We start from the raw sequence: 15171 nt of genomic DNA, 5'->3' as shown, positions 1-15171 counted from the left end.
ATTATTTAAATCATCCCAGAAAAAGAAGAAAGGAGCAGGTGAAGCAAACATGGCAAACTGGAATCACAGTTGACTCTGAGAGTTCCTTACATTATTTATTCTCTTTAGGTTTATTTGACTTTTATCATATTAAATTCTTCTAAAAGTCAGCTTCGCCATTTCAAGAGAGTATAAACACTAGCCTTAGTCACAATCTAACACCAACTAACCACCAACACCATACTATATAGCTGTCAACTTAAATCCTCAAAATACACCGAGCACTTGTCATGATCCCATTCATTTGCTACACCAATTTCTCAACTGGTGTTTTACCACTTCTGCTTAGCAAATTTTTAACACTCAACATAAAAACCACCTTTTTGTGAGTGCCTCAGACACACATTTCAAGCACTGTGCTTATTTTAGTGCAATCAACTTACATGCTATCACTCTTTGCAAAAAGACTATGAGAAATTTAAAGGCAGAAAGCATGTCTATGTTTCTTGTTATACATTCAGTACAGTGATACCTTGGTTCCTGAACTTAATTTGTTCCACGATTCTGGGAAAGATGGCCACAGTCATGTTCATCACTCAATGCAGAGCTTGCAAACAAAAAGTTTTGCCAAACATTTACCTGCAAACTAAATTTTCACAAACAAAAGCAACTATGAACCAAAGTACCACTGTATTTAGCAGAGTGCTTGGTAGTGCTCTGTAAATCTTCGCTAAATAAGTGAAAATAAGAGTTAAAAATTGTTTAATATACATTTGACACTGTATTAACATGTTTTGGCTCATTATTGATGTGAGAAGTTTGTAGACAGTCACTTAATACATAAGACTGAATCCCCTCCACTAAATTTGAAAACAGCCAGGTGTGATAGCACACATCTGTAATTCCAGCACTAGGGAGGCTGAGGCACAAGGATCACCACAGATCTAGCCTAGGCTACTGAGTAAGTTCAAGGTCAGCCTGGACAACATAGCAAGACCTTGTCTCAAAAAAAAAATTAAAATTAAAAAGTGAAGTCCAGGTGTGGTGGCACACACCCATAATCCCAGCACTCAAAAGGCTGAGGCAGAAGGATTGCTACAAGTTTCAAGCCAAGTTGGGCTACAAAGTGAGTTCATGGCCAGCCTGAATTGCACAGGGAAACCCTCTCAAAAAGACAAAAAGAAAAAAAAAGTGAAAACAAACATCTGCCACTCCTAGTTCACAAATTCATCTTGAGAACCAATAAGACTGTGCATTCTAAGTTATAAAGCAACATACATGACTTTACCTACTGTCAACCTCTCCAACAGCAGCACAATCATAAATACTAAAAAAAAAAAAAAAAAATGCAGCCCAACAATGTGACCACATAACACTTTCATAAGTAAAAGTAGCAACCATACCTTTGCAAATAGATTAGCCTTCAGGATGAGGAAAAAAAATGATCTATAAAACTCACCATGAAGACAGACTTACTGTCCTCATTCACTTTAACTGGTTCTAGTTTGGGTTCCATGGAGGTGGGGTTTAGTTTTGCTTAAATTTTTACAATTTAAATACAGAAGTAAAGTGGAAAGACAAGCATAAACTAGCACTTTATAAAGTACAGCTCAACCCCATTTATTCAGAGAGCTGAAAAAATTATAAAAATCAGCAAACAACACAATAAGCAAATTGTGTGTGTGCATGCATAAATGTATGACAGTGAGTATGTGTACAATGACTGATGAATGAACCTTAACGTGAGTGAGATTTCTTTTCCTGGAAACATAAAATGGTTCGATATTGGGAGAGAAATTATACTACTAATTGAACTCACAGTGAAAACAAATTTATTTCTACAGATGTCAAAAAGGCCTTCAATAAAATTCAATACTCATTCTGACAAAAACACTCAAGAAAATCAAAATTATTGTTTAACTGGGTCATATAATAAGAGAGCCTACAGCCAGTATTTTATACAGTGGAGAAAAGAAAAAAGGTAAAGGGATTCATGCAATGGAATGTTAGGTCACTAGTGTGTACCTGCACCCTGACCCTTCCTCTCTCTTTCTTCTTCACTTCCTGGCTGCTATGAGATGAGCATCTTTAGTCTTCTATGCATGCCACACCATGATGTTTTGCTTTCCATGAGCCCAAAAGCAATGGAGCCAACCATGAAGTGAAATCTCTGAAACCTCAAGCCAAAATAAACCTTTTGTCCTTTAAGGAATGGAAAGCTAACATAGTATTAGAAATAAATCAGGTAAGAAAGAAAGTAATCAGAAATACAGAGAATGAAAGAAAGTAAATTCTTTTTTGCAGATAGGGTAATATATCTAGAAGAGAAACAATAATAAAACTAATATAAACAACAAAATAATTCAGCAAGGTTAGTAGATATAAAATTAGTATGAAAATAGCTTCCATATATATAAAATGCAATTCAAAAAATGTAGGAGAAAAATCACTAATAGCAAAAAAATTAAGACTATAATAATGTACTTAGGGAAAAGCTCAACCAGAAATATTAAAATTTTAAGACAATACAAAAAGAGCTTTAAATGTTAATTATTCCCAAAGTGCTATATAAATTTAACTTTAGTCCATTAAAATCAAGCCATGGAGAAATATAGAAGTTAAAGAATACAATCTAGAAAGGCTACATACAGTATGAAACCAACTATATGGTATTCTGGAAAAGGCAAAACTATGAAGAGGGTAAAGATATTATTAGTCATCAAAGATTAGCAGTAGGAAGGCTTGAATAGGCAGAACACAGGATTTTTAGGGCTGTAAAACTATGCTAGATGTACCTATATTGCTGTGTGCCTGTCTGTATTATTTGCCAAAATTCACAGAATGTACAGGACAAAGAGTAAACCTTAATGCAAATTATGAACGTTTAATTAGAACTATCACTGGACATAGTGTCACATGGTTGTTTACCCCAGCTCTCTGGAGGCTGAAAAAAGACAATCACAAATTCAAAAGCAACCTGGACAACTTAGTGATAACTTGTCTCACAATAAAAAATAAAAGGGCTGGAGATGTGGCTCTGTGGAAGAGCAACCCTAGATTTAATCCCCAGCACTGCAATAAAATAAAAATCAATCTCAACATTAGCTTATCAATTTTAACAAATGGATCACACACTTACATATATATACATATGAATGAATGATTTTCTTTTACCAGGGATCAAACTCAGGACCTCAGGCTTGGCAGGCAGGCCCTTATGCCGTTGAGCTAAATCCCTAGTCACAAAAAGGTATTTACAATACTGGAAAATGAAGGAAAAGTCTGAAGGGATATAGTTCAATAACTGAAGAAATATATATGAATCCAGTGCAATTAAAATAGGAGAAAAGTGTAGAGGCACATAGGATAATTTGAAAGGATATATGGGAACTCTGTATTTCCCCTTTATTTTTTTGCTATGAACCTAAAACTGCTCTAAAAAAATATGAGTCTATTATGTTTCTTTTTAAGCTATAAGGAATACTGCTGATACAACCAGAGGACTTTGATCACAGACTATATAAGACATTACTGTAACAAAATTAAACCTCCTAATTATAAGACTTTATTCCCAAATAATATAAATGTGATTGCTTGGGAAATATAGTTAATTAGGTGATCATTGTATATCTCCAACTTCAAAATCATTCAAACAGTGAACATATACATAATAGAATACAGAGAAAAGTAAATGCAGCTAATTGTTAACATTCTAAGTCAAGGCTGTATGAGTGCTAAGATGAGTCTCACAACTTCTGATGTTTGACGTTTTCCAAAAGGGGAAAAAAAAAATCTAGGAAAATTTTTAATGCAGACACCAATGTCACACATAATCTATAGCAGCAGTGGAAAACCTTTTAGAGATAACAGCCCAAACCACACCCCAAAACCCATTTATTTATCACAAAGTGCTACTTACAATTAAACCTGAATACTGTCATGCATGGTGGCACACACCTATAATTCCAGCACTTGGGAGGCTGTGGCAGGAGGATCACTGCAAATTTCAAACCACCCTGAGCCACAAAGTGAGCAAGGCCAGCCTGAACTGCATAGTAAGACTCTATCTTAAAAAAAAAAAAAAAAAAAAAAAAAAAACTGAACACTGAGGCTTTAGTTTAGAAAAAGCTCATCCATTAACATCTTTGGTCTTAAAAAAAATATGCCATAGATTTGCCACCACAGGTCTGTAGCTACAATGTAAGTAATGACAAAAATAAAACATGTTCCACAACCCACTATTATTGCAGAACTTACCCAAGTACGGGGCCTGTTTCCTGGTAATTTACTTGAATAAACTTGCCAAAGCGACTTGAATTGTTATTATGAGCAGTTTTTGCATTTCCAAAGGCCTGTGAAAACAAATAATTCACATTAGTTTCATTAGAAACCATTTTTAAGCCCTTCTTTAACCAGGCACGGTGGTGCACAACTATAATCCTAGCACGCAGGAGGCTGAAGCAAAAGGGTTACCATGAGTTCAAACCCAACCTGCAGTACATAGTGAGACCCTGTCTCAAAAAGAAACAAAGAAAGAGAAAGAGAAAAAGAAAAAGAAAAAAAAACCCTGCTTAGGTCAGCTCAAAGAGACAAAATGCAGAAGAGACAACAGATAGGTAATTTACTTATGTTCAGACTCATACTAAGAGTTCAGGTAAAATAAAGCAGTTAATAAGTGAAACACCAAGCAGAGCTAGGCTTGGTGGCACATGCATGTAATCCTAATACTGAAGAGACCAAGGCGGACAGATATTGAGTTCAAGGCCAGCCTGCATCATATAGAGCAATCCTGTCTCAAAAACAAAACAAGTGTCAAGTATGTTGGCACTTGCCTATAATCCCATCACCAGGAGGCTAAGGCAAAAAGACTACTGAGAAATTGAAGTCAGCCTGTGCTATGCGTGAGTTCAAGGCCAGCCTAAACTACACTGCAAGACCTTGCAAAAAAACAAACAAAAAACATGTATGTTTATGTATGTAGATATAGTATATTACATTTTAATTTCTACTCTTTAGTGAAAGAATTTTAAAACCTAATGCTTATCAAAATTCTACGTTTTTTTCAAATTCCAGAGCCAGAAAAATTTTCTTAATAGATTTAGACTCATATTTTCTAAAAACCTTGCTAATTAAATTAACAAGGGTCCAGAAAAACAATTACAGTACAACTGTATAAATGATACTTAGACTGTATAATTTTTAAACTGTATAAGTGAACTTCCATTATTAAAATACATTTTATCATACCTGTTTAAAATAAAGCTATATTCATCATGCATGAATTAAAAGCTATAAACTCCCTAAATCATTACCTATAATATACAACATGCAAAGAAATAATGACCATCCATAAAATGAACTAATGATATACATATCAACAATTATGTGCTAATGTTATGCAAAGCAAAAGAAACTAGACATTGAGTATATATAATATAAATCATCTATATTAAATTCTATAAAAGACAAAACAATAGCAATAAGGAACCAGATCAAAGGGTGTTTAAGAATGGAGTCAAAAGGGGCTGGGGATTTAGCTCAGCGGCATAAGCGCCTACCACGCAAGCAGGCAGTCGTGAGTTCGATCCCCGGTACCGATAAAAAGACCAAAAAAAAAAAGAATGGAGTCAGAGCTAAACCTGTTATCTCAGCACTCGGAAGGCTGAGGCAGAAGTATCCTTTCAAGTTCAAGTTCAAGACCAACCTGGGCTACAAAGTGAGCTCAAGGCCAGCTTGAACTGCATAGTGAGGTCTTGTCTCAAAAAGATTTAAAAAAAAAAAAAAAATGGTGTTGAGATTGGGAAATGTCCACAAAAGGGCCCAAAGGGAATGAAGCTATTCTAAATCTTGACTGCATAGTGATGGTTATATGGATGTACACCTGTATGACAACCCAGCAGTACATTTTAAACATATACATTATAAGTTATAGCTCAGTAAAATTTCTTTAAATTTAAATTCAAAACGAAAGAAAAAGGCGCTAAGGATATATGTCAGTGGTAAAGCACTTGCCTAACAAGTGTGAAGAGTACATCTGACCCCTGGCATTGGGGGTGGGAGGAAACATATCACTGCCTAGCAAGACACTTTCATAATACATTTGAAGCTGGATGTGGTGATGAGTACATCGGGTGTAATCCAGGTACTCTGGAGGCTGAGGCAGGAGGATCACTGCAAGTTCAAGATCGGTCTGGGCTACAAAGTGAGCTCAAGGTCAGCCTGAACTGCATAGTAGACCTTGTCTCAAAAAGACCAAACACACACACACACACACACACACACACACACACACACACACACTTGAAGAAACCAAACTAAAAAAGCATAAGAATGCATTGCAGTGTTTTCTTCCCACTCTACATAATCTCTGAAAATGACACACCCTCTGAACTAACCATTTACTTAATAACCCCTGAATGCAAAGCCATGAGTATGCTAACCTCTACCTGTGCAGAGTACACCTGCAGGATCCACCCAGATATACAAGACAGGCTGAGGAGATAAACTTAACCAATGCCCCAGCAACTACATTTCTCCTCCAGTAGTTCTCAGTGTGGTAAAGAACAAAAGCATCAGCATTACCTGGAAATTTTACAAAAACAGCAACTCTTAAGACATTTCATAGAACCATGCAGAAATTCTGAGTTTACAGTCTAGCAATGTCTTACCCCTTGCAGGGGTTCAAATGCAAACTAAAGTTTGAGAAACATGTTCTATTTACTATTCATGCACTGAAATTTCGATGAAATTTCAATGCAATCAGTATTAAGAAATTATTTTACAGTGATAGTAGTAAATACACATGATTCTGAAAATCTTCACAAATACCCTCATGAATGCTTACATTCCTGATTTAATTACATGACTAGAAAAGTCAAGAATCCCAACAGAGACTGAGGTCTTTCAAAGTCCTATGTTTGACCTATTTGACATCTCCTGAAAATTCATTCAAAAGGTTGCTTATTTTGACCTAACTCAGGGATCACTCACTGAGAACAGTCTCTTCATACGTCCCACTAATGTGTATGTCAAAAATAATCCAAAACAATTATTTAAGAACTACAATTGCCTAAAGAGGTGATAACAGGATAGGACCAAAAACAAAAACGCAAGACAAGCTACACATAAAGGAAAAGGTGGTGAATGGCAAGTATAAAGTGGGCTTTGAAAATTTTTGAAGTATTACTTGGTGGGGCTTGGGATTTAGCTCAGTGGCATAAGTGCCTGCCTGGCAAGTGCAAGGTCATGAGTTTGATCCCAGATTCAAAAGAAAAAAAGAAGTATTACTGGGCATGTAGAAGGCCATGTGCTTGCTGAGGAAAGACCTTAGACAAGTTTGAACTTGAGGTTCTGTGTTAGCAGGGAGTGAAAATTAAGGCAGAGTTGATAATTGCTTGACAGAGCACAAAGGTCCTGTACAAGTACAAAAACCTCAAAGGAAGATTGGTAACCTGAACCCTTCTAGAAATTCAAAGAAATACTTGCCAGACCCTGGTTGACCACTAAAGTAACTGAGTAGAATTCTGACAGCTTTACTCACTTTGATGGCCTCATGCAATAAAAGAATAGAGACTTCACAGAACTGCGTATTATTTAAAATGCCCAGTTTTCAATAAAGAATTGAGAGACATGCAAGAAACAAACCATGGTCATCTGAAAATAGTAGAAATTGTCCCTGACAAAGTCCAGATGCTGTATTTACTAGGCAATGGCTTTATATTTTCTATATTAAAGGTTTTCAAACAAGTCTGGTAGAGCTGCCTTAACAATACAAAATATCAAAAACAAGGTACAAGTTGTAAAGATTATAAAAATCCAGGTGTTGAAATTAACTAAAAAAAGTTTACTACAGGGACTCAAATGAAAACATATCCAAATAAAGTATCAGTAATAGAAAGACAAAGACAGAGACTGAGACAGAAAAGAGAGAAAAATTACAAGGAAGATTTTATTTTGAGACGAAGGAAAACATCACAACCACCACAATATATAGGACACAGCTGAATAAGTACTCAGAAGCAATTTTATAACTGTAAAAGGCCATACTTAAAAAGAGAAAAGATCAGCTGGGCCTGGTGGCTCACGCCTGTAATTCCAGCACTCGGGAGGCTGAGGCAGGAAGATCGATGCAAGTTAGAGACCAGCCTGGGCTACAAAGTAAGTTCAAGGCCAGCCTGAACTGCATAGAGACCCTGTCTCAAAAAGACAAAAGAAAAGAAAAGATCCCTAATCAATAAACTATCACCTTAAGAAAATAGGAAAGATCTGAGAGCAGTGGCACATATCAATTATCCCAGTCAAGAAGGCCACAAGTTCAACTGTGGCCGTCTCAGGGAGAGCATCTGAGCATCTCAGGGAGACTCTATCTCAAAGTAACAATAAAAAAGATTCAGGCATGGTGACACACCCCTATAATGCCAGCAATTGATAGGTTGAGGCAGGAGGGTCACCATAGGTTTCAAGCTAGTCTGGCTACATAGTGAGTTCAATTCTACCCTGCAGTACACAGTGAGATCCTGTCTCAAATACACACACACACACACACACACACACACACACATACACACAGACAGGGCTGGGGTTGGAGCACCTCCCATACCACAAACAAGAAAACAAGAGATGAAAAATAATGTTGATGATGATGATAAAATAAACAGCCAATGTAAAAATAACAAAAAAATATTACTAAACCAAAAGTTGGGTCTTTGAGTAAAGTTAAAATGGGACCAGGGTGTAGTTCAGAGGCACAGCACCTGCCTGGCAAGTGTGAGGCCCTGAGTTCGATTCTGAGTACCAAAAAAAAAAGTTTTCTTAAAATAGCCATCCTTCTAAAACTGATATACAAAGTTAATAAAAAACCAATCAGTACCAACAGCATCCTCATAGAACTACAAAAAACATTTTAAAGTTCATATGGAGACAGAAGAGGCCCAAAATAGTAAAGCATTACGGGGTAACAAGAATAAAGCAGGAGGCATCACAATCCTAGGTTTCAAGTTAAATTACAAAGTTACAGTAATGTACTAGCATGGTACTAAATAGAACAGAAGATGCAGAAACAACACTAGAAATTATTAAACCACTGGGTCTTTGACAAAGGGGCCAAAATATATGCCAGAGGAGAGATAGCTTCTCTTTAACAAACAGTGCTGGGAAAACTGTCTATCTACATTGAGAAGACTTAATCTAGACCTGTATCTCTAAAATAAAATCCAAATGGATCAAAGACCTGGATATTATAACAGAAACAATCCGCTGGAAGATAAATTAACATAAAACTCTTGAAGACATATGTACAGACTAGGACTTTCAACAAACAGGAGTACATCAAATTTAAAACTTTCTGCATAGCAAAGGAAATAACCAACAGAATGAAGAGACAACCTCCAGAGTGGAAAATTTTGCTAGTTATTCCTTAAACAGAGAACTAATGAATAGCTAAAATATACAGAGAACTCAAAAAATTATACCCACTCCCAAATAAAAAAATCAAAAACTGAAATAAATAAATACATCTTAGAAGTGGAAGTACAAATGCCCAATAAATACATGAAAAAATGTTCAACATCTCTAGTCAACAGAAAATGCAAATTAAAGATTCTAACCTACCCCAGAAAGAATGGCTATCAATAGGTACTGGGAAAGCTGCAGGGAAATGGAACTCTTATTTTATGTGCTAGCAAGAATGTACAACAGGAAAACCACTATGGAAATCAATATGGACCTTCCTCAGAAAACTAAAATTAGAAATTCAATTTAACACAGCTATTCCCCACCTAGGTATCTTCCTGCAAGACTTAAAGACATATTACAGTCTTTACTGCATACAGACATGCATATCTGTGTTACAGCAGTACAATTCACAATAGCTAAAACTTGAAATAGCCTATATGTCCATCCACACATGAATAAAGAAAATGTGGTGTTTATACACAATGTTATACCACTCTGCCACAGAGAAAGATAAAATTTGAGTCATTTGTAAGAAAACAAATGTACCTTAAAATTGTAGTATGTGTCTAATGTAAATTAGACACATGAGCTTACAATATCACATGATTTCTCTTATATAAGAAATGAAAAATGTAAATAAAAAACAAAATAAACAGTAATACAAAACAGGAAGATAGAGCTTATGCAAAAGGAAAGGTTACTAAGAGGGAAGGAGAAGGTAAAGGGATGAAAAAAAGAATTAAGATGTGTTAAATACATGTATGTAACCCACCCCAACATAAATGTAATAATTATGTACTGAAATGTGTCTTACTAAAAATAAAAAATTTTAAAAGGTGGTTCTTTGAAAATATTAGGAAAATTGGCAAATCTTCAGATACACACACCAAAAACATGGGAAGGAGTGAAGTAAAAGGCGGAAGTATTCAATTACTAAATTCAAGAATGAATAATAAATATAACACAACACTTTAAAAACTAAAGGACAAAAAGTATGTGATAAACTCAATAGATACAGAAAAAGCATCTAACAAAGGCAAACCCCTATGAATGTTAGGGAAGTTTCTCAAGTTGATTAAAGATATTATTTAAATACAGTCTAAACCAGGTGTGATGGGACACACCTGCAATCCCAGCCCCAGGGATGCAGGACTGCAACTTCAAGACCAGTTTGGGCATCTCCATTGAGTTCAACAGCACTCTGTAATGTCAAAACCTTATCTTGCTATCTACTCTCAAGAAGGTATCAAACAAACTTATTAGTCACTTCCTTACTCTATAATCAGAAAGATGATGACTTTCATTATTTCATTTCTATACAACACTGTATTTCAGTTTCAAGTCAGGGCAATTAGGAAATAAGAAAAAAAGAAAGGTAAATGAAAACAAGTAGTATATAATCTTTTATATAGAAAATGTTAAGAAATACACAAAAGGGCTGGAGATTTAGCTCAGCGGCATAAGCACCTGCCTTGCAAGCAGGCAGTCGTGAGTTCAATCCCCGGTACCGATAAAAAGGAAAAAAACAAAAACAAAACGAAATACACAAAAAGTTATTAGAGCAAATAAACTCAACAAGTTAGAAGATACAAAAGCAATATATAAAATTCAATTATATTTCTACTAATAAAAAATACAATAAAAAACCTGTACTGTTTCATAAGTAAAATGACTAAAATGCAAAGGAATTTAAAAAAAAGAAATACACAAGATGCTCATACTGAATATTACAAAATATTGTTGAAATAAACTTAAAAAGATTTAAATATGTGTAGAGACATCTTGTGCCATGGATTAGAAGACAAAATGTTGTCAGCATACAGAGGCAAGACAATTTCTATCAAATCTAAATGTCTCTGATAAAATTAACAGCTATTCCTAAAATAAACATGGAAATGCAAGGGACTTGAAATACTACAATGTTGAAGGAATAAATTTGGGAAGGGATGACACTTTTCAATTCTAAAACTTAATAAAAAGATACAATAATTAAACCATGTGGTATTGGCATTAGAGTAAAACTAAATTTCAGAAATAAACCCTTACATTTATAATCAACTAAATTTTGACAAAAGACAAAAAAAATTCAATGAGCTTTCATATATAGTTTGATCAGTTTCCCTATTACTGAACAAAATAACAGACTACTCACAACACAAAAGGAGATACCTCTATATTTGGCTCACATTATCAGAGGGTTCAGTCCATAGTTATTTAGCTACAAATCAGAAATACATAGCATAAGAGTATGGTGCAGGAATGCTGCTCCACTCATGGCAGGGAGAAACAAAAAATGAGAAAAACACCAGAAAGGAAGGGTCAAGGAAATCACACTTCTATGACCATACTCAGAAGTGCGCTTCACTCATACCCTGGATGGCTACCAAGTCAATGAAGTTGGCAATTAAGCTTAATCTTCATATCCACATACCAAAAAAAAAAAAAAAATGAAGATGGACTCCCTATGATACGGTATGTATAAAAATTAACTGAAATGAATCCAGGATATAAAGTTAAGACCTAAGCTGTAAAACATAAGAAAAATTACAGGTGTAAATATTCACATCTTTGCATTGGCAATGGTTTCCTAAAAGATCAAAAGCACAAACTAACAGAAAAGTAAATTGACTTTGAATGAAATTACAAACTTTTGCACTTCAAAGAACACAGTCAAGAAAAGTAAAAAGACAACCTACAGTGGGTGAAAATATTTGTGTATCATGTATTTGATGAAAATCTGACATTTAGAATGTATAAAAATTCTTATAACTCAACAATAAAAACACAAAAACCCAATTTTAAAATTACCAAGACTTCAAGTATGGTGGTACACATATGCAATCACAGCACTTCAGACTAAAGCAAGAGCATATCAAGTTCACTGAGCATGGCCTACAAAGCAAGCTTAAGACTGACTAATCTAAGCTGCACAGTGAGACCCTAACTCAAAATCAAAATAAAACAAAACACTGCCAATGTACTAACTGTCATGGAAGTCAACACTCTAAATGGCTAATATGGTGTGATGTGAATGTCCCCCCAAAAATATTGTTCATTAAAAAAAAAAGATACAGGAAATAAGGAATGTGGGAATAATAAATACAAGACAAATTCAAAAGAAATTTTCAATAATTTCATAAAATGTGAATAGTATAAACAGTTCTACCAAAAGCCAAAGATGATCATTTACATAAAAAATTCTTTGTATCAGTCCTTTAAAGAAACTAGTTAATAGAAAAAAAAGCAAACGAATAAAATTCTAATAACCCTAGTCAAAATACAGCTTAAAGCTGGACATAGTGGCACAAACCCATAATTTCAGCTAATTAAGAGGCTAAGGCAAGACAAAGAAAAGGAATAATGATAGGAAAGGAAAAAGTTAAATTATTATTTGTGGGTAACATGATATTCTACATAAAAGACCCCCAAAAACTCCACCAAAATGCTATCAGACTTAACCAAATTCAGGAGCCTAGATGAATACAAAATCAACACTCAACAATCAGTAGCCTTCCTGCATCCAAATAAAAACTCAGAGACAGAAATTAGGGAAACAACACCTTTGACCATAGCATCCAAAATAATGAAGCATGTAGGTATTAATCTAAAGAATAATGTAAAAGATCACTACATTGAAAACTACAGTACTCTGAAAAAGGAGATCGAAAAGAGTATCAGGAAAGGGAAAGGTATCTCTGCTTCTTGGGTAGGAGGAATACATTTCATAAAAATCGTCAGACTTTCAAAATTGTTACCAGATTTAATGCAATTCTGGTCAAAATTCCAATGACATATTACACAGAATTAGAGAAAACAATCTTAAAATTCATTTAGAACCAGAACAGACCTAGAATAGCAAAGGCAATTCTGGGCAACAAAGGTAGCAAGTAACATCACAAATCCTGATTTGAATTACGCTATGACGCTACTGTGATTTAAAAAAAAAAACTAGTACTGGCAAACAACCCAAGCCCAAGAATCAAAGGAATAGATTAAAAGATGCAGAAACAATACTAGACATGTACTCAGCCACTTTATCTTTGTTTTTTTGGTCCCAGGAATTGAACACACAACCTTACACTTGCCAAGTAGTCCTGTGCTGCTGAGCTGTATCAGTTCAGCCTCATTAATAAACAGTGCTGGAAAAACTGACTTTATACATACTAAAGATTAAAATTGGGCCCATTTCTTTCACCATGCACTAAATTAAATTCAAAATGGATCTATGATAACATTAAATCTGATGGAAGACAGAATACATAAAATTCTTAAAGACATTAGTCTAGGCAAAGATTTTATGAATAAAACCCCAATTTCACAGCAACTATCACAAAGAATCAACAACTGAGATCTCATCTTATTAAAAAGCTTTTGCATAGCAAGAGAAACTGCCAACAGAATAGACAACCCACAGTGTAGGAACAATTTCTGTCAGCTGTTCCTCAGACAAATGATTAATATCTAGAATATATAAAGAATTAAAACAAAAAACCTAGACCTCCCAAATTTAAAGACTCAATCCAAAATGGGCATCTGAGATGAATATATACTTCTGATATACAAATACAAACAGCAAATAAATACATGAAAAAATGTTCAATTTGAAATTATGCTATGAATGCTACTGTGATAAATGACCATTACTGGTCATTCAACAGACGCAAATTAAAACAACACTGATATTTCATCTCATCCCAGAATGGCTATTATCAAGAAATCAAAAAATAAAAAAATGCGGGAGGGACAGTTGGGGAACAGAAACCTTTCTCCACTGTTAGCAGGACTGTTGACTGGTATCATCATTGTGGAAATCAGTATGAAGATTCCTGAAAAAACTAGGAAAATTAAAGTCCCATTTGACCCTGCTATTCACCTTCTGGATATTTTCCCAGAAGAATTAAAAACATCATACCACAGCAACATATGTATACCCACCCAGTTGTAATATCCATGTCTTGGAAACCACCTAAATGCTCATCAACTGAGGAACAGATAAAAAAAGATGTGGCCTTTTTCTACTTTTCTACAGAGTACTACTCTGACATAAATGATACTTTTGAGACTTTTGTAGGGAAGTGGATACAACTCAAGACCACACTCATAAGTGAAATAAATCAGACTCACATGTGTAAACACTGTATTATCTCCCTGATGTAAGAAAAATAAATAAGATCTAAACTATACAATAGATATTGTGAAATGGGAAAAAACTATTCAAAAGCAAAGAGAAACTGGATGGGGAAAGGAAAAAGGGAAAACAAAATATATAAATATACAAGAAAGTTAAGATAGTTATACTATTAATTTCCCCTAGGTCATTGAAAAGAAAGGTTTATGCTATCATTATTTGGACAATTAAACACCTGTATCTTGTACTCTGAGTAACTAAATTAAAGATAACAATACATGATATATTAAACATTGTCACTCTCCTATTATCTTGTTTTGAAATTTTGAGGGTTATCTCTTTAAAATAAAATTGAAAACAAAAAATAGGCTAAGGCAGTGGATTCCAAGTTCAAGGCCTATATAGACAACTTTGCAAGCTCTTACCGCAAAACAAACTTTAAAAGTTCCATGCAATCCCTACCAAAATATCAATCACATTCTTCACAAAACTAGACAAAAATCCCAAAAGGAAAATGAAAATGCAAAAAGACTCAGAATGGCTACAGGAATCGTAAGTAAAAACAGCAAGGTAAAAGGCATCACAATATGCAAGTTCTAATTATACTACAA

At 34.6% G+C, this 15171-nt stretch overlaps 1 protein-coding gene across 10 annotated transcripts in view; it reads right to left on the bottom strand.

Moving 5' to 3' along the window:
- Myo9a (myosin IXA) overlaps window positions 1-15171 on the bottom strand; it is a 351801-nt gene that overhangs the window by 211609 nt on the left and 125021 nt on the right. For all 10 annotated transcript variants that reach the window (XM_063246690.1, XM_063246689.1, XM_063246687.1 and 7 more), the window contains exon 3: window positions 4237-4331. In XM_063246690.1, the coding sequence (XP_063102760.1) occupies window positions 4237-4331 (95 nt within the window). The remainder of the gene's footprint in view (window positions 1-4236; window positions 4332-15171) is intronic.

The sequence above is a fragment of the Cavia porcellus genome, unplaced genomic scaffold (genome assembly GCF_034190915.1).
Source record: "Cavia porcellus strain 051 isolate PalLab524CR breed Dunkin Hartley unplaced genomic scaffold, mCavPor4.1 scaffold_4, whole genome shotgun sequence".
In the NCBI taxonomy this organism is placed as follows: Eukaryota; Metazoa; Chordata; class Mammalia; order Rodentia; family Caviidae; genus Cavia; species Cavia porcellus.
The sequence above is the reverse complement of the archived record's forward strand: the minus strand, read 5'-3'. Positions and strand labels throughout refer to the sequence as shown.